The sequence below is a fragment of the Natator depressus genome, chromosome 6, assembly GCF_965152275.1.
Source record: "Natator depressus isolate rNatDep1 chromosome 6, rNatDep2.hap1, whole genome shotgun sequence".
Taxonomy (NCBI): domain Eukaryota; kingdom Metazoa; phylum Chordata; order Testudines; family Cheloniidae; genus Natator; species Natator depressus.
This window is the reverse complement of record NC_134239.1, coordinates 22331138-22351381: the sequence shown is the minus strand read 5'-3', so window position 1 is coordinate 22351381 and position 20244 is coordinate 22331138. Positions and strand designations below refer to the sequence as shown.

At 44.0% G+C, this 20244-nt stretch overlaps 1 protein-coding gene across 1 annotated transcript; it reads right to left on the bottom strand.

The window, feature by feature from the left end:
- Positions 1–7102: 7102 nt before the first annotated feature.
- TALDO1 (transaldolase 1) lies at positions 7103–19149 on the bottom strand. Its single transcript, XM_074956904.1, has 8 exons — positions 18910–19149; positions 12556–12679; positions 11549–11656; positions 10617–10748; positions 10108–10283; positions 9740–9937; positions 8329–8474; positions 7103–7516 (listed from the first exon to the last, which is right to left on the bottom strand). Exons 1-8 carry the CDS (start codon positions 19004–19006, stop codon positions 7484–7486), a joined length of 1014 nt encoding a protein of 337 aa, XP_074813005.1. The 5' UTR covers positions 19007–19149; the 3' UTR covers positions 7103–7483.
- Between the last annotated feature and the right edge of the window lie 1095 nt (positions 19150–20244).

Sequence of the window (20244 nt, the reverse complement as noted above, 5' to 3'; positions counted from 1 at the left end):
AGTCCATGGTGTTTATTCCCTTACAGTGCCAAGTCCACAGTGCACGTGGTACATTGGAATAAGTATATAGCAAATCTGAGAGCAGCTTCCAGAAATCCACACTAGTAGAAGAGGGCCTGGAGTTTTGTAGGGAAAAAGAAAAGAATTGACTAGAGATGAGCCCAACCCAGATGCTGGAAATGTGGGTCTAGGGCCAAACATCACAGCTCATGTTTAGCTTCATAACAGGCATGTAGGGGTTAGCTGTCATGGTCATTTGATTGCCTGCCATATGATACGGTGACTTTGAAAAAGCTAAATTAATTGTAATGGAAAAAACATTCCTCACACTGTTTGAAAGGACAGCAGCGGTCCATCTGCAGGCTGCAGGTCAGATTTGTCACTTGAGATTTTTCTGTTCAATGTCTATTTTCCTAATTCTGTTTGAAAGAAGGACTTAGTCATGTCCATGTGAATCCCCCATCCTACTTTACAATTACATTAACCCTTCTCATTCTGAAGAACTGCATGTGATTCGATAAACGGACCCAGTGTTCAGCAAGTTTAAATTGTAATCACTACATTCACTTCAATGGAGTTCTACCAGTTTTCACCAGCTGAGCCCAGGGAATGTTACCAAGGCCATTCGGTGCTCCTGTTTACCCTGTCCTACAATGCAAGGATGGTCAATGAAATAGAAATGCAATACACTGTGAACAGGGAAGAAAGAGGGAGGGGACCAGATTGCTAAAGTTTATGGGTAACAGGATTTCTCTCTCGATTACTTGAACTCTGGCCCAGTTTGACAATGACCAAATGTTGATCCTACATGACGACTCTGGTCTAGATGAAACACATGGGTGATTTTAGTCCTGTTCTCGGTGGTAAGATGCCATACAAACCATGATGCTAGCTAGTCCTGGCAGCAGAGAACCAAAGCATGGGGTGGATGTGGAGAAAGGACTACCCTTTTGTCCCTAGAGATGGTCAAGAACGAAGAGCATTGTTGTGGCAGGGCCAGGAAACTTGCATTGCAGCTGTTCATGCTGTACCTCTTCTGCAGCTAGAGGCTGTCAGGCTCCAGGGCTCAATCCCATTTTAAATTCATTTATACGTTTCTTTAAAACCATATAAGTAACCTGTGGAACCCACTGGGACAGGAACACCAAACAGGGCCTGATCCCCAGCTCAGTGTAATCAGTGGTACGATTCCTGTTAACATCAGTGGGGTTCAGATCAGGCCCATGGTGAGCTAGGTTCAGAGATGGATTACCCTGTTTTATGGGCATGAATAAAAGCTTCTTACCAGAGGAGGAAAGCTGATTGCTTGTGGAGGGCTCAGAAGGGAACTCTTTCTTCTCTCCTTGATACTGCTGCAAAAATGTCCATGTGCTTTATACAGAACATTACTGGAGACAGGATACTAGATTAGCTGGACCAATGGTCTCTTCCAGTGCAGCAATGTCTCCATCCTTAGTGACTTCAGAGGTAACAAGAAGGCCTTATCTTGTATGCCTTGCATAGCCAAACCTCCCACTGCGTTCAAGGGTGTTAAGGCAGGTCAGATTGCATTGTGATAGTGTTCCACTTTGCCCATTGGTAGGAACTGATGGTGTCTTACTGCTGTGGTGCCATTAGTTCCCATCGTTTAGATTTGTAGAAGGAACATAGAGGAATAACAGCACCATAATGTCAAGTCCTTAAACCACTACTCCCAAATTCTAAACGCCCCCCCACCCCCCTCCACAGCATGGGATTTCTGGTTTGCTACTAATGGCTTGTATTGCCACTGCTTTGCTTTATGTAAATAAGACCCCCCCACAGCAAACACTGGTGGCTCTCAGGAGGAAGCAAGAGGAAAAGCACAACCATGGCTATCTATTCGCACACATCTAGCTTTTAACATCTGCGGCCAAATCGTCAGTTTTGCTGAGCTCACTGCTAAGAAGAAAAGTAAGTGTGTGTGGGTTGGTGGGTGGAAGGGGGGGGGTTAAATGGGGCAGCGGGAGCAAAATAGGGTAGGGAGGTTACTGTAAACCACTTTTCTACACCAATCCTAGCATCACTGAGGCCGAAATGGTCCTCGATCTAAGAACAGCCAAGGATCAGCTGGAGTCACGGTATACGCCAACCTTGCCTTGGACACATCCCTGCCATGCCCCCTGTACAGAGACGTGGGAGTAGATAGAGTATAACAGGGGTTCTCAAACTGGGGGTCGTGAGATTATTACATGGGGGATTGCGAGCTGTCAGTCTCCACCCCAAATCCTGCTTTGCCTCCAGCATTTATAATGGTGTTAAATATATTAAAACGTGTTTTTAATTTATAAGGGGGGATCACACGCAGAGGCTTCCTATGTGAAAGGGGTCACCAGCACAAAAGTTCGAGAACCACTGGTGTATATTATGGAAGCGTTTGTCATAGCCATGTTTGTTGTAGTATTGTTAATACGTAGCATTTTAACTAATTAGTATGTTCAGCGGGCTGCTTGTTATGTCCTGTAAATGGCTTCCTGGATCCAGCTCTTAACAAGGTAGAGCAAAACAGATAATCAGACTAGAAGCCAAGGATCTGGTTCCTGCCCCATACTCTCGGTTCTGTTAATTGACAGTAATATATAGAACCACATTCTTAAAAATCTCATAGTTACATCCCTGCTCTTGCTTTATGTGCTCTAAGAGGTCTCCAGTTAATTTGGCTAGTCCCTTTGCAGCTGTACCCCTTGCCAGCTCGGACATGCCTGCAGCTCTCATGTATGGTGCAATGCAGCCGTTGGATGACAGCGATCACACACAATAGTAGGTTTCAGAGTAGCAGCCGTGTTAGTCTGTATTCGCAAAAAGAAAAGGAGCATTAGTGGCACCTTAGAGACTAATCAATTTATTTGAGCATAAGCTTTCGTGAGCTACAGCTCACTTCATCGGATGCATTCAGTGGAAAATACTCACGAAAGCTTATGCTCAAATAAATTGGTTAGTCTCCAAGGTGCCACTAGTACTCCTTTTCTTTTTACACAATAGTAGTTTATCCTCACTGAACAAAGGCCTCTGTCTCTTGTTGGAAGAAATCATAACTTACTGTATACTTCACTTAACATGTAGACTAAGGCTGCATGTTTTGGAATTTCAGAGTTTACAAAGTAGCTTAGTAGGAACTGAGCATTACCCCCTCAATGTATATTCTAGAACTGAAGTCAAAAACCAGAGAACCTACAGAGTTGTTTTCTGAAGACTCTCCCTCACTATAATTTAGATTCAGCTCACTTCTTAGCAGAGGATAAACACTCCACAGGTTTGCAGATGCCTAAAACCTGTGCTAGCACTCAGAAAGTTGTCTGCTTTTTGACCTGCCCTGCCCTGGCTTTGGTAGGCAGTTGGTTCAAGCTTGGTGCCTCTTGAGGTGTGGGCTGGTTCAGAAAAGGCGTGAAAGTTGTAAGCGTGTCTTGACTCTAAGGAAAACCTCACTGTCCTGTTTTCTTTGAAAGACCTTGCTGCAGTGACCTCCATTTCCAGAAGTATTTCTATTGTTGTATTGTGGTACTGTTTAGGAGCCTGAGTTATGGACCAGGACCCTATTGTGCTAGCTAGGTGCTCTACAGAGACCCCAAAGAGCTCATGTTCTGAAGAGACAAGACAGAAAAACAATCGGTTTTACACCGGAAACAAAAATTAAGTGGCTTGCCCAAGGTCATCCAAGGGAGGGAGGGGAATGTCTTTGGCAGAGATTGGCAATGGTTCTGGGGCTAGGGAAGCTTCTTAGTGCAGTGCTGCTTACTGCCCTGTGGGAGAGCTAAATTCCTGGGCCTTGGCTCTTGCTTGCAGGTGTCTGCCATTCTGAAATCTATGGGACTGTCCTGATTCCGAGTACAGCCTGCAACCCTAATGCCTGCATGATGAGAGTCCTACATGTATTTTTACTGTTTAACTACAGGCAGTCTGCAAACTCTCCTTTAAAAGCTTGGCTAGGCCTTCAGTTGGGAAAACCAGTAGGATTTTGCCTTTCAGGGGCTTGGTTTTTCTCTTTTTAAGGTGCTGGCTTTTGACCTCTGGGGGCTATTTATCCACAGAAAGTTAAGCTTGCCTTGCTGTATCTTATGCCTAGAATGAAGCTGGGATACTTGATCCTCCGTCTCATGCTGAAGGGCAGCTGAGAAGGAATGCAGTTTTCCCATGCAGCTCTATATATCCTCAGTATGGGCATGTGGATGCCTAGGCTGAGCAGACACCGCTTACTGAAAAGTCTCTGATCAAAGGCACAGATGCACCTGAAGTGGAGCACCCCCAGGGACACTGTTTGAACACTTGACTACCCATTCTCTGCATCCAAATTCATTTTAAGTTAAGTTACTATTAGGTTTCAGTGGGAATTGGAGCTGCCTCTAAAAACATTAATGGAGATCAGCAAAGGCTCTATGATTCTGAGTGTGACTGAATTACAGAATGCAAGGGAAAGTGAAAATTACCAGTCAGCCGCCTTCTTCCATGGTGCTAGCACCTGAATGCAGATAAGGCTTGCTGAACCAAATTCTGCTCTCAGGGCCCAGTAAAGTTAGTGAGTTACATGTACACATTCAAGGGAAGAATTTGGCCCCTTCTGTCTTGTGCTGTTGGGGTGCTTGAGCATTTTCTTCTCTAGCAGAATTGTGCTAACACCAACATAAGAGGAGCATTCCCCCCCTCTGGCCTTAGCTAAATTAGGTCACCAACCTTCTGCACAGTTACCTACTGACAATGATGACTAGTCCTGTTACTTGTTGGGTTTTTTTCCTTGTACTGTTCAATGTGAATGCATGGGTGTAACAGAGCAGATGTTCTTGATGTACAAGTTTAGTGCTGCTTTTTAGGAGGCTGAAAGTTCAGATATAATTTACTGAGTTAACATCAGTTTAATCAGGAAACTGTTAATTGTGTCAACCTAGGGCCACATCCTCCTGACATATAATTGGACCCCTATAAACTAATAAGACAGGAGGCAGATTGAATTATGAACCAGAAAAGAAAATACAGCAAAAAGGACAGAAGCAGCCAAGCACTGATTGAGCTCCCCTGAGCATTCTGCACCAGAGAAAGAGAACTCACTGAGTTTAACAAGTGTTTTAGGAGGAATAGCCCTTTCTTTAGAGGAATGGGAGTATATGCTCTCATGCTACAAAGGCTTCATTTTTTGGAAGGGGAGGAAGCTATAACAGGGAGCTGTTCAGAATGGAAAAAGGCACCTTGTTGAGATGGGACTAGTTGGAACTGGTCACTTACTAGGCAATAACAATGGAGTAGTTTGTTCCAGAATTTCAAGTTAATGTAAAGTGACCAGGTTGGAGTGATGGTTCAATAATTTCAGCTGCTTGATTGTTTAGAGTTGCAGGGATTTTGAGTGTCAAGTCAAAGTGTTGATGTACCTCCATAAAATGCCTTTAAATGTTTTAGGCTTTATGCAGCATGGACTGATTATTTTGTCTGATTTTTGGTCATTAAGTGGTAGAATATGATTAAACATTTGTGCTAGAATCTTTGTACTGGAGCAGTATTCTCAGGACAAGTAGAAATTTTCCAACTTTTTTTTTGTCTCACAACCAAAGCAGCAATGCCTTTAGTACATACATGAAACTAGTTGGTCTCAGTCTACCATTGCAGAGGAATAGTGGCTGGCCTCCCGAGTGGCAGTTCAGTAGGTTTGACATGGTATCTATAGGGGTAGACCTCTTCTGCACCAGAAGGTGTTCCTGTCAGGTCAGGCTTAAGGTACAGTGTGGTAGAGTATGGGGAAGCTGCACCACAGGAACCAGAGATTAGAGGCCTCAGCTGAAGCAAGGGAGCTAGAAGCTGAAACCAAGTTACTACTGCACAAAACCAAAGGCAGCAGGAGAAAAAGAACCACCAACTTGTTCTGCTGTTTGCTGCAGAACTTCTAGTCTGAGCCTGAAGGGAATGGTAGGGTTTAAGCTTGGAGTCTCCAGCAACACTGGACTGTCTCTGAATTCTACAGCCAGGCAGCATTATCTAGCTGTTAGGAACAGGTATAGAAGCTCTGCAGCAGAATGGGGGTTGTCTGGCTCATTAGACAAAACATTTCTGCCATTTACCTTGTGAGGAGTTTTCCTGACACTACTGTCCCTCTCCTCTTTCCTTCCTTCCCCAATATCCATCCTCCTTAGGAAAATGTTTGAATGTGCATTATATAAGAAATCAAGCTTGGCAACTTTGATTTAATGGACTTTCAGGGCCTTGTACCATCAAATACTGGCTTTCTTTCTGCAGGCTTCTGTCTTCTAGTTCCTTTACTGGTGTAAATTAGAGTTCTGTGTAAGCTCAAAAGCTTGTCTCTTTGAGCAACAATTAGTCCAATACATAAGGAAATGGGGTGGGGTAGTGGAGTCAACTGAAAATAGCAAGTCTTGTAAAGCCACTGGTAAGAAAGATTTAACACCAAGTGGGGAAAAGGTCTGAAATCTGCACTCCTATGGTGGTGTGTGTCCTGGCCCTGTAAAATGAGGGTCCCAAACCACTGGACAGGCTGCCTCAAATGTTTGCTAGAGCTAGGGCATGCACACACACAATGCAAGTGAACACTGGTAATCTCAAACTACCCCCAGGGAATAAAATACTTGCTCTTACTTCAGAAGTGAAGTATGACCAAGGCAGGACTCTAACCTTCTATACCTAGCTCAACTGCTAAATCATTGCGTAGGTCTGAGCAAGTCTTAACCTTATTCTTCAGCTATAAAATGGGGTAGCACCTCAGAACTGTTACTTTATGCTTCTAGATCAGTGAAAGGAGTGAGGAAAACCCATGGGCTCAACTGCTACACAATTCATAAGTTGCTATTCCATGCTTTTACAGCCACAACATCTAAAAGAAACAAACCAAGAAATGTATTAAGTCCACTTACAATAAATGAGGTATTTGGACAGGCTCCTGGCCTGGGATTCAGGAAACACAGCTACAAGTGACAACTTCACCCCACTTCCAGAATACAAAAGTCTTTAGCTTTCTTTCAGTAAAATCACACCCATACTCATAATAGATTAAAAAGCTTGACAAATCTTCCTAGCCTGGAGAAGTTAGTTTGATTAGTTATTTTAATGGAAAGACACTCACATATGTACTGTGGTTTTGGAGGCTGTGTAAGTATCTCCAGGATAAAATAGTTTGTTTCCCTAGTATCATCTGGAGGTACATTTAAGGGTTTAAGAACAGTTAGCTACTTGTTGAGATAAGTCACCCACTTTCACTAGAATTAAGCTGAAAAGAGGTGGCAAGGAGTACAGCAATATGTAAACACTGATCTAAACAAGTGCACAATAGTGAAACTTTACACAAACTATTTTAATACATTGCCAAAATTGCTACAAATTGAAGTCTGTCCCTTTGCAAATTGATTAAAAAAAAAGCATGGAATACAGAAAACTCTCCACACATAGCATAAGACTTTACAGGTATTTGTACATCCATTTTTAATAATCCCACTCATTCAGCCATCACAATCCAGCAGGAACTTTGGTTTGTCTACTTTCCATTTTTAGTACTGAACATTCGTTCCTAGGAAAAAAAAGAATCTGCAGTTAGTATTTCCAATAGGAGTCCTAGATAAGTCTGGAAACTGCAGTGCTTTGACACCAGACTAAGCCAGTACCATAGTAATTATGCAGTCAACATGAGCAGTGTCTACAACTGATATGAAAATATACATGCAGAGTTAGTACAGTCAAGATACTATTAATTCACCTAATTATTTCAACTGGCATTTTAAAATAGTTGACTATAAAAATGGCACCTTACTCAACATTTTCCCCCATGCATCCTGTGTTTTACTGCCAAAGTTGGACCTAATCACTATGAAAGTACTGAATTTTAGTGTGCCTCAGACACCAATACTGATATAGATTACTGATTTGAGGTGGAAACTTAATTTTCAGATTCTATGTCAGGAATTTGACAGCCATACCAACTCTTCAATGTCACCCGCTGACTCACATCTAGCTGTAGTGCAGTCTTGGTTAGCTACTAGATAAATACTGCTTTGCACTTGGGATAACATTCATGTTGGTTTACATCTTGCATTAGTCAGCGTTCACAGGAGGCACAACAACAAGACAATTACATATACACTGGAAAAAAAGACTCCCAGTATGCATTTCATATGCTATCTAGGCAGCTAACCATCTTTGCACATAGGAATGGTGACCTAATGCAAATTGTGATAAATATGGTTTGTATACAAGCCTAGCTACCAGAATAAACACTGCTTTAAATCAAGACAGCATCACACCTCATGTGTGGGTCAGCTGGTGTCATTCTGAGGGGTCTGGAATATAGGTATATACAAGTGCAGCATAGAATTCAGCAATTACCTTTAACATTCTCTCCAATTTAACTGCATCAGCAGCAAATTTCCTGATCCCATCTGATAATTTCTCCACAGCCATTTGGTCTTCATTATGTTCCCAGCGGAATGTCTTCTCATCCATGTGGATCTTCTCAAGGTTAGATGTCTGAGCTATACAAAGGGAGTTGTAATAGATAATCTATAAAATAGTCTAATTCAAATACAAAAGATTGTGATCCAAAAATAAAATGCTCCTTTAACTCCCTTATGTAGCCCCCTCCACATTAGCTGAAGTTTAAAAGGTTTTTCCAAACACTGCTGACAAGGTGGTCAGACTTAGTGTGACCACATTTGGGGGAATAAGTGCAGATATGGTTGATTCTGAACTGCTACCTTAGGGGAAGTTATCCAGTTAGTCTAAATTTTAGGCTAAGGCATTGGTGTTTTTGTTTATATCTGGCTCCTAAATGGCACTAAACTTTCAGCCCACAGTACAAAAAAATTACACAAAACATTCTGTAGGAGTGAGCAAGGACTCAAGCAAACAATTGGTTCTGATTATTCAGCAGATGCCTAACAAAAGCTCAATTGATAACAAGCCTGCCAACTGCTTACAGTCTTAAGTAATAGAGCTCATGATTGCAGCTGTGCATAATTCCCATTCTGAATTTTGTAATTTAACATTTGTTTATAAATGTAAGAGGAAGGAAAAAATGGTACAGCTACCAGGACCACATGCAAGAACCACCACAGCGAAACATTGCTAAACCAAACAAGTTGCAACACTTTAGTACCATTTCAAAAGAGACCAGTTTTTAAAAACTCTTGTTGCAAATGTTGACTGTTGTATAGGTGTATGATCTCTTCTAGCCTTATCTGAAGTCCTTTAGAGGACTTACATTCTTGCAAAATTAGTGTTCAGCTAAGTTTCTTGCTCTAAAGGATTTTGTAAAAACTGTCAAGTCCCAGGATACAAATTAGAGGTGTTTTCTCCCTCCCACCCCATTGATATTTAATAGAAGTATCACTGTTTAAACTGAATCTGTCTTCTTGACTTGAATCTGGGTTAGTTACTGGCTAATGCATTCAAAAGGACCCAAGATAGTAAATAAATGGAATATAACTGGTTACATACTAGATCAAAGGTGTGGAGAATACTGGATTCCCTCAACAGCAGTGCCACAAGGACTGCTGATGGCCACTGTGGTCATGAAGACAGTACAAGGCAATTACTGTATCTCTTAGGTAGATCAGCAAAGTCTTACCCCTTTAAAAAAGTTTGGATGGAGGCAAGAAGCACTAAGTTTAAGCTGAAGCTATGTACTACCACTTACCAAAGCTGGCTTCTTCCATATATCAGCTATGTTCAGTAGTAAAGAGGAGTCTCAGGATTATGGAACAAATCTGTATTATACAAGGAAAGAAAACTAACTTACCATCTTTAGCACTGAGTGTGGGAGTTAGCTTGGTGTTCTCTTTACTGAGCTCTCCCAGAAGCTTAGGTGAAATGGTAAGATAGTCACAGCCTGTCAGCGCTTTAATCTCCCCAGTGTTTCGGAATGAAGCACCCATCACAATAGTTTTGTAGCCAAACTTTTTGTAGTAATTATAGATTTTAGTGACACTCTTCACCCCTATGAAGAAAACACTGGTGATTTTCAAGACAATGTTTTAAAATGCAAAGATTCTTCATTGTAAATTTTAGTACCCAAATACTGTATTTTCTAGAGTAGTGTTCATAAGAGAAGATTTAAAAAGATAACTTGTAGTGAACTTTTTCAATTATATTCAAAGGCAAGCTTACCTGGGTCCTCTGAGGGCTCATAAGTCTTCTTGTCTGTGTTTGCAACATGCCAATCCAGGATACGGCCTACAAATGGGGAAATTAGGGTGACCCCAGCTTCAGCACAGGCCACTGCCTGAGCAAAGGAGAAGAGTAAGGTCATGTTGCAATGGATCCCATACTCCTCTTCCAGAACCCTGCAAAAAAAGGGTCATCTTAGAATGGAGTCTGTCCTCCCACTCCATTCAGTCTACAATCAAATAGTTTAATAAACTTCATAAATAAATCTGTCACTAGTTACTGAACTATAACATTAATGAGCTCTAAAGCAATGATCTAGCACTAGTAGGAGTATCTTTGTCCCACAACTCAAATAAAAAAAAAGTCTTGCTCATGTTAGATTTAACCCCACTAACTGAATGGTTAGTGAATGGTTCTCAAAACAGCCAACACATTGAGAGGATTTTTTTTTTAAAATGTATGACCAGCCATTAGAAGCATTAAAGTAAATACCAGCTACAGACACTTACTTGCCTGCCTGAATCCCCTCCCATGTCGATGACAGTTTTATGAGGATGCGATCTTTACCAATTCCTGCTTCCTTATAAAGGTCAATGAGGCGCTTAGCTCTCTTAATCATTCCTTCCTTATCAAAGGACAACCTTTGAAACAAGAAAGGCATTGAACCAAGTTACAAACATTTAAGTCTATATCCCAGATCCATCTTTCTAGCTTCCACCAACAGATAATGGTAGACTGATACATGCTCTCACATGGAGAGATAGTGGCTATTAGAGTGGCTCTAATTTAGCCATAATAATCCGAAGAACTATCCTGCATCCTGTATTAAAATTTAACACCCAATAATAGCTTTTTTTACTTGGGGCTGTAGTTCAAAAGCTACCAAAGCATTAAAAAATTGTAAAACATTCTCTAGGATTGAGTGGGCCCAGAGCTCAAGAAAACCCCAGGATGTTTCTCAAGGAAAGATTAAAAGTTATTGCTTTAATTTTCATACAGAATTTAGATTCTGAAAAAGTAGAAAAGAATCAAGGAAGTTAACAGGCCTTACCCCAGGTGCTGTTAAAGCAAAACCAGTGTGACATTTTGTAAGTTTTGGTGGGAGAAGGGCAAAGAAAAGATACAACTCAACTCTTAAGTTTAAATCAAGTAAATTGAAAGCCTGAATTTCTTTAAGTCAGAAGAATGGTAGACAGATTGAGAATGTGCTCTGTGCCTTAACTATGCTGAAGGTGAATCCTATTTACAACTGCCTTGAAGAGTAACCCTATTTCACACTTAGTTTAGTCTAGCATACAGTAAAAACCTAGATAGGCAAATTGACTTCACAGTTCAATTAAAACAGAAAAGGTAGTAATTTAAACTCTGAACATTTCACTATTACAAGATCAGAAGATTAGGAACATCTTGGTTACAAATTGCATACAACATGCCTACAAACCTTGCATCTACTTCTGTGGACACACGACCTGGTATCCTCTTCAGTATTTCTGCCCCAAACACCACAAAAAGTTTGTCGCTTGCATTTTGGACCTGTTCATCTTCTGACCTGAAAGAATGAAAATTTAATGAGTGAAATGTATGAAAGACTGCAGCTAGTATCCTAAATCTTTGGCTCCCTCCACATTCAGTTCAAGCATTTAAAATCACTGAGTAATTCTCCCATTCCCTATTTATCCACTCTGGTCTTTTGTCCCATCTATGTTTCACCAATACTACCAGAGTCCATACGCCATTTCTTCCTCCCATAAACATCTGTGCTTTCCTTCATGATGCTGCCTATTCATGGAATGCTTTTCCTGAGCAAGCTCACAAAGCTACTTCAAAAGGGATCTGAATTAGAAAAGACTCACTTCGCTTCATAGAGTATGTTTGCACAGCATCTAGACACCCACGGCTGGCCCATGCCAGCCAACAGGCTCACACTGCAGGGTTGTTTCATTGCTATGTAGGCTTCTCAGCTCAGGCTGGAGCCTGGCCTTCAGGACCCTGTGCGTCCCCCTCACCTTTCAGGTTCCTGGAGCCCTTGGGCTCCAGCCTGAGCCTAGAAGTCTACACAGCAATGAAACAACTCCATAACCTGAGCCCCAGGAGCCAGAGTTAACTGGCACAGGTAAGCCATGGGTTTTTCTTTGCTAGGTAGATATACGCATAATGTTTACCAGAAACTACTCATCGGGGATAGTCTTTACAGTGCTAAGGACAAAACCTCACACTGGATTATACACCTATCACATGTGGCCTGTCACCATCTTCGCTGATTTGTAAACTGCATCCCTTCACCCACACTTTGTTAGCCAGTCTTCTAGACTGCGAGTTTTAAGGAGCAAAACTCATGTTTGCTTAAGTTATAAAAAGGCCACAGAATACTATGGATGCTATTGCAAATAGTTACATAAGGCATCAGCTATCATAACTAAGCCTAATTAAATTAATGGTCTTACTTACCCACCAAGTTTTTTTCCATACTCAATAGCATCCTCTACTAATTCCTGGTAAGCTGGCATTTGAGCAGCAGCTAGTATCAAGGATGGATTTGTAGTGGCATCCAGAGGCTTGTACTGATCAATTGCTACAAAAATAAAGATTCCTAGTTTAAAACAGGTTACCCAGCCTGACCAATGAAGTATTATGTTACAGTAGTAGGATCAGTTAACATGCCTCTTAAGCAATAAAATCTGTATCAGAGTTAAGTGTTTTCTTGAGGCAGGAATGGTGCAGTAAGAGGCTGTCTGCAAGTCCGGGGAATGGTGCCAAAAGGGTCTATACCAGAGGCTCTCAAACTCAGAGGCTTGTTCTGTGAAAGGGGTCACCAATACAAAAAGTTTGAGACCCACAGGACAAAGTGGTGACTGAAAGCTATAATGACAAGATCAAGCAAGTTTTATTTAGTACTTAAGCTCTAATGTTTCCAAAGAGGAACAAACCATTGGTCAAGATTCTGTAGAAGTTACTCATCTATCTTATATAGGTCCTTATTGTGTCCATCACTGCTGCGAGCAGGTTTCGGGGGGCCACCAAGCAGGGCCAGCATTAGACTCACTGGTGCCCAGGGCAGAAAGCCAAAGCCTGGGATTGAAGCCAGGGCCCTGAGCCCTGCCACCCAAGGCTGAAGCCAAAGCCTGAGCAATGTAGCTTTGAGGGGGCTCCTGTGGTACGAGGACCCCAGGCAATTGGCCTGATAGCTACCCCCTAATGCTGTCCCTGGCTTTTATATGCAGAAAAGCAGTTTGTGACACAGGTGGGCCATGGAGTTTAACAGCATGTTTGGGGGGGGGGGGGGGGAGACCTCAAAGAAAAGTTGAGAACCCGTTTCAGGTGACACTAAATGTTTACCACAAAGTGGTTCTTACTGTACTCTGTCTGGTTCTAACATGTCTGAGTAGCTGAGCAGCCTGGCATGCAATGTTTGACTCAGCAAATAGTTTTATAAGCAGAGATCACTGTAGAGGACATAAGGTATTTTGAAAGAGCTAAGTGTCAAAATTATGAAAAATTACCAATTCATTTTTCTGAATACTTTGCACTCCAGGAGGGAGATTTCATTTTAGAAAATTCTACTTAATTTTGACAGATCATGTTTGAATACACTGTACAGAAAGCTACACTTTCCTAGCAGCTTCCTTTAAGTAAAGATCCTGGTTCTCTGGACACGTTCATCTTAAACATAGGTCCTTCAGATAAACTGGAAAGAATAAGTTTTCATTCACCCTCCATGTTTTATCTGACAACACAATGCAACTCCAAGATGGGTAAGTACTGATAAAGCTCATTTGCAATACACATCTGTGTAAAGTATCTTCTAGGACTAACATATATACTGCATGTCATGTGTTACTGAAGTCTGCAAAACTCAATTATGCTAAAGATAAAAAGCAAATGTATGACTTCTGATGTCATGTGGGTATATAAGGACTGACTTTTACAGTATCCCCTCCCTCTAGAAGCATAGTGTCATTCAGCACTTTCCAGTCACTAATTATGATGTCACAGTTGAAGGTAGAGTTCAAAAGTTAGCTCCCTATAGTAAGGGGCTACATTTCAGCCTTCCAGAACAAGTTTTCAGCAAAGGTTTAACTAGGGATTCTGAATCCTGCTCACTGCTACAGCATCTGTTTAATGTTGACTGGCTGGAGAAATGTGCAGAAGAATAAGAACATGCTGGTCTGGCCCGGCCCATACTGCTGCACCAACAAGAGCAGCAGACTGAAACTAACAGTTTAATAATTTATCAGGTGTTCTTCGCTTTTGCTGGGAACATCACTTTTCTGCAGATGGAGACAAGAGGCACCTGGCCCAATGTTTCAGTGGAAACACACTGGTCAGGACTAGACTGGTCCTTTGCTCCTTACACCAGCAATTTTCCCTACTATATAGGGCAATAAATATTTATTTGTCAACACTTGAAAAAACACAATGCTGGTGACTGGTGTCAACAGCTGCAGCTGAACCAGTCCCAAGCACTAACCGCAAATGTAGCCAGCACAAACTATGTTCAGAACGGTTTTAAAGTGCATGGTTAAAATTTGCAGCTAGACAGTGCTCAGCACCTGTTGCTAACAGATAATAGGTATTTCATACTGTAGACAAGGCTACAGAGTCAATGTTTTAAATTCCCATACGCTCAGACATGAGGTCCTAGAAGTTCTGTTAAGGGTCACCACTAGCCATACTTGATAGTGCTGAAGATTCAGAAATCGACACATTATGCAAGTTATTTAATATATGAATAATTCATGTATCGACAAAATAAATGGGTTACATCTGGGTTCAGGACACAGCACCATTATAAGAACTAATTCTTCTTTGTACAAAAGTTATGAGACTGACTTGAAAGGTAGCCAATGCTCAGGAGAGTTAATCCCTTTGTCCCCATAGCAGCTGGACACCTCCTGTGAGGACTGTGGCTTGCACAAAACACAAGTTGGTTCAAAATTTTACATGCATTAAATTTTGTTGTCCAATTAGCTAAAACCAAGATATTGGGGGAGTTAAAGCTCTCATGTGGCTCTTGATGATCACGTCTGCCCAAGGATCAGAGTGTGGACTTGTGTCCTGGCCAAATCAGAGCCTGAGAAATTCTCCCTTAAAATTCCTGTGGTTTCCACAGTAGTTGCCTTCCCCCGAAAATTCTTATGATCCTGTTGTTCCACTTAAACCTCTATTGCTCCCTGCTGGTACTTGTATCCACTGTTCACTGCTTGTATTTATTTACCTTTAGTAACCATTCCCATCAGCAAGGTCTGCTCTCTCAGCTACCTTCAGCACAACTGAGTTCATGCTGCAGGAACCTTGCTGTGGCTGCTCTTTCTATACTCTTTTGCCCTATGGTCCTCTCTACCATACAAGGCCTACTCTTGGGGTCAATTAAGATGCTCAGAAGCCAGCATGCCATATCAGGAGTTAACAGGTTTGTAGAACCTACTCTAATGCCTTAAAAAAAAAAAAACTCATTTAAACTATTTTTACTTTGTCTTTTTGATTTTGGGTCACCAATACTGAACCCCAGCAACTGTTCCCCACTTTTTTCTGGATCTTAGATGAAGCCCAAGTACTGTACCAAAACTACTGTACTATACTCTTGGTCTTAACAGAAGTCACTAAATAGAAGACTCCCATTACTAAAAGCCTTTGGACACAAAACTAAAACATAATTCAAGACTAAGTTAACTGAGCCTGCATTATAGTTCACTGAAGCTGGTGAAGCAAATCCTCAATTTTAAGTGTATTGAGCACACTGTGTATTGCTACAGGATTTAAAGAAAAGGAGTACTAGTGGCACCTTAGAGACTAACCAATTTATTTGAGCATAAGCTTTTGTGAGCTACAGCTCACTTCCACTGAATGCATCCGATGAAGTGAGCTGTAGCTCACGAAAGCTTATGCTCAAATAAATTGGTTAGTCTAAGGTGCCACTAGTCATCCTCTTCTTTTTGCGAATACAGACTAACATGGATTTAAAGAGTATTGTATAAAGTCATTTGTGTTTAAGATGTCTTGTACAGAAAAAAAAATCTAGCCCCACCCTTTAAGTTAACAAAAGGGCTTACTCTTTCATGCTAAAGTAAACAAAATTCCTCTTTAACTCCTCTCTGCCTCTCAAATTTTTTGCTTCACCATGAGAAAACTATACAAGCCATTAAAAAAACAAAACCATCTGAGTAAAATTTATTTCCAGTGAATTTACCAAACCCTGATTTGATCAGGATGAAATATTTGAATCAGAATCAGGGTGTTAAAAGTACCAAGGGCCATTAGTTTCCCAAATGGATAATTTAAACAAGATTTATGGTACATATAAAAATTAACTACTTGTTGATGGTAATAAATGCTAGCTCAGAGCCCTTCACTTGTTTCCATTATCAATATAAAGATAGGTGCACTCAAGAGTTCTGGTAATAACAGTAACTAGAAGAGTAGGGCTACAATAGTTTCATACACTTTGAAACAACCATCCTTAGATTTTAATAATGCAAACAATTTTTCAAGATCTCAGTTCAAAAGTCAGTGCTGGTAGGTCATACTTATACATTTGTTTATAAGCGCATTACACAGGTTATTGCAGTGAGGCCACACTTCCAGTAACACACATGTACCCACACATGCCAGGCTAACAATTTCATATTACTACTTTGGATTTCTATGGTCCCTTCCATCCAGAGAGCTAGAATTATTTTACAAAACTAATCAGAATGAGACAGATATTATCCTCATTTTATACCTGAAGCAACTGAATCATAGGACAGCTGACTTCCCAAGTGAGTCACAAAGGAAGTGTGTAGAAAAGATGGTATTATGTATGTGTGATTCCTGCTCATGGGCCTTCACCACAATACCAGCCTCTCTCCTGTTGTGAAGTCTTTTCAGTTCCTGATGCATTTATATAGTTTTACTCAGTGTTCTTGAGTTGAGTCCAACTCTTCTCTGTACTAGCAAATTGCACTTCCATATAACCATAGGATCCCACTGTGTCCTGCAAGACTGACCACAATTTGCAGAAGGCACTTATCCTCTCCATCTGCAGACTCACCACCCCTCAATAGGTGCAATCCCACATTAAGCAACTGGGACATTTCAATCTTTCATAACAGCACACAAGTGACAAAACAGCTTTAGGCAAATAACTCTTAGCCAAGTTTAACAAAGGGGTTTCTTTTTATTACAAGGTTATGTTCTCCAAGTAGATTACAACTTAGGCCAAAAAGTTTGCCCAGCCCTGGTCTGCGGGCCACATGGGGGTTCCGAAACTGTATGGAGGGCCAGGTAAGGAAGGCTCTGCCTCCCCAAACAACCTGGCCCCTTCCCCTGACGGCCCCCTCCCAGGACCCCACCCCCATTCAACCCCCCCTGTCCCTGACTGCCTAGACCCCTATCCACACCCCTGCCCCTTGACAGGCACCCCGGGACTCCCACACCTAGCCAACCTCCCCTGTTCCTCATCCCCTGACTGCCCCCCCCCACAACCTCTGCCCCATCCAACCACCCCCTGCTCCCTGTCCCCTGACTGCTGCCCCCCACCTAGGACCTCTTGCCCCTGATCCAACCCCCCCCACACCGCTCAGAGCAGCAGGACTGGCAGCCACGCCACCTGGCAGGAGCTTGCAGCACCACCACCCAGAGCGCTGGCAGCACAGTGAGCTGAGGCTGGGGGGGGGCTGCGACAGACAGCAGAGGAGGAGCCGGGGGCTAACCTCCCCAGCCAGGAGCTCGAGAGCCAGGCAGGATGGTCCAGCAGGCCAGATGTGGCCCACAGGCCGTAGTTTGCCCACCTCTACCTTAAACCAAAATACTTAGGCTGTCTACTCTAGAGAGCTCCCAGTGGCACTGCTGTACCAGTACTGTAAGATCTCTTGTGTAGCTGCTCCCAGTGACATAATTAATCCACCCCAAAAAAGTAGCAGTACTGTAGTAGCTATGCCAGAGGTAGAAGCGCTCCCGCTTACATAGCACTGTGCACACTACCACTTATGCGGGTGTAACTTATGTTGCTCAGTGAAGTGGGATATTCAGACCCCTGAGCAACATACCTTCTGCTGCCATAAGTGGTAGTGTAGATATAGCCTATCCTAACTCTTCCCTTCCATCAGGGAATGAATATTTCCCACTACAGATTATCTCCCATGGTGAACGTTCACAGTGTTTCATTTATGTTTTTCTCAGTTAACAGGTGAGGATGTTCGTGTATGTGGGAAACACTGAGCCCCCCCACGAAGACCCCAAAGCTCGCTAGCATGGTTACACTTCACCAAACAGGAAGTCACTGCAAGGAAGAGGCTGTTAGTAGCAAGTGGCCAGACCTTGCTTCCCCTTACAAGCAGCTTCCCCACCCCCACGCCGGGAGGTATCCCTTGCCCTGCTGCTGGACCCCACGAGCTGAGTGGCAAAGCCCCCCCCCCCGCGGGGAACGGGGGAGGGAATGAGCCGGAGGGCTCGGCCCTTACAGGGCAGGCGGCAGCCGCCCGCGGCCGCAGAGGAAGGACCGGGCCCCCAGCCGCCTGCTGCGGGAAGGGCGGCGGCACCCAGGGGTTACAGCGAGCCGGGGAGCCCGCATGTCCCGCCCAGCGCTCAGACCCCTGGAGCAGCCACCTCACCAGAGCCGAGCCCGCCAGAACTCCGGGCTCCCCTCCCCCACACCCCCTGCGCGTGCGCGTGACCGGTGGGGGGGCGGCCTCGCCCATTGTCCATGTAAGTGGCGGGAGGGAAGCAGCCACGGGGGACGGGGACGGGGACGGGGACTGGGACCGCCCCCTGCCCTAACGGGGGTAACGGGCCCCTCATGCCTCGTGGGGGGGGTGACCTCACCGTGGAAGTCGCCGGTGTCCGCGACCACCGTGGTGTGCTGCTTGAGCTGCTCCAGCGCCGACTCCATCTTCGGCCGCTTCACGGGAGACACTGACATAATCCGTTAGGGGCGCTGGCCCAGAGACCCTTTATATACCTGCCGAGGGGCCGCCCCGCGCGCGCTCGCCGCAGCAGCAGACGCACAACAGCAGCGCCAGGGGTAGGAGGCGGGACCCACGAAGCGCGAGACCGGCGCGGTGGGCAAAAGCGACTCCTGCGGCGGCGCGCGCCTCCTTCCCTGACAGCCAATCACGGCCGTGGGGGGAGGAGGCGACAGTCAATCAACAGCGAGGCGAGAGGGAGCTAGCCAATCAGGACGGGGGTGGGAGAAGAAGGCCTCTGATTGGGTGAGTAGATGGCGTGTGGGAGTTAATACTTCCTGAAGGCGGCTGAGCAGGAGCTTGGTGACTGATCATCTCATCCCGGGGGGGAGGGGGAACTTCTCCCCTGCTGTGGGGGTGGAGCGCGGGGAGAGACACCCCGCCCCCCAGGGGAGGAGGAGCAGCCGGTCACAGCGGCGCGCAGGGCCTGGGTAGCTCTGGCTCCTCTGGGCCTGCGGCTGGGGCGCGAGCAATGGCGGAGCTGCTCCGAAAAGTCCCTTGTTGTTGGGCTGGGGCTAGGCCCCGGTCAGCGGGGACGCGGGGAAGCAGGTTTCCTGTCAGACGAGGAAGGTTCCCCTGGCGGGCTGTTGAGGTGGACATTCAGGATTGCGTGTTTCGCAATGGGGCTCTGCTCGCCAGGCCGACCTGGGCGCGGATGAAGGGCTGTGGAAACTTCAAAGAGGGAACAGGAAGAACTAACCGGGGGGGGGGAACCCGAGCTTGAGATGGGCGTCAGAAGGTTTCATGTAGTGGGGGGGGACAAAGAAGACACCCTGGCGTCCTTCGCCTCCGACAGTGGTTTTCAACCTGTGGATCCCGCAGTCAATGTCTAAGATTTCCAACGGGCTCTGCACCTCTATCTGAAAAAAAAATTTAGGGGGGGGGGGGTCTGCAAATGAAAAAAGCTTGTAACCCACGGCCCTGGGAAGTAAACAGTCAGTAAGTTTACTTCATGAAAGAAGGGGGGGTCTCAGCCAGCGTTGGTGGAAAATTTTGGAAAGAACTGTGCGTGAAATCAGATCCTTTAGCCAGGAGGATCGCTTGTTAGTCTCTAGAAAGCGTGTTATGACTTTGTTGTAGAGGTAATCCTTTGTTTCCAGTATTCCTGCAATCACTTGGATCGCTATTCTTTGACAATAAACTTATTCTTTCTTTTCATTATAAATATAACACTGTGCTGTGGTGTTAAGCAAAG

Bases quoted from the DNA above. Each gene is read 5' to 3' on its own strand.
- TALDO1 (XM_074956904.1), bottom strand. From the start codon at position 19,006: ATGTCAGTGTCTCCCGTGAAGCGGCCGAAGATGGAGTCGGCGCTGGAG. The intron at 12,680-18,909 runs GTGAGGTCACCC...TTATTTTTGTAG, and splicing joins GGACACCGGCGACTTCCACG to CAATTGATCAGTACAAGCCT. The intron at 7,517-8,328 runs GTAATTGCTGAA...TTTTTTTCCTAG, and splicing joins AATTGGAGAGAATGTTAAAG to GAACGAATGTTCAGTACTAA.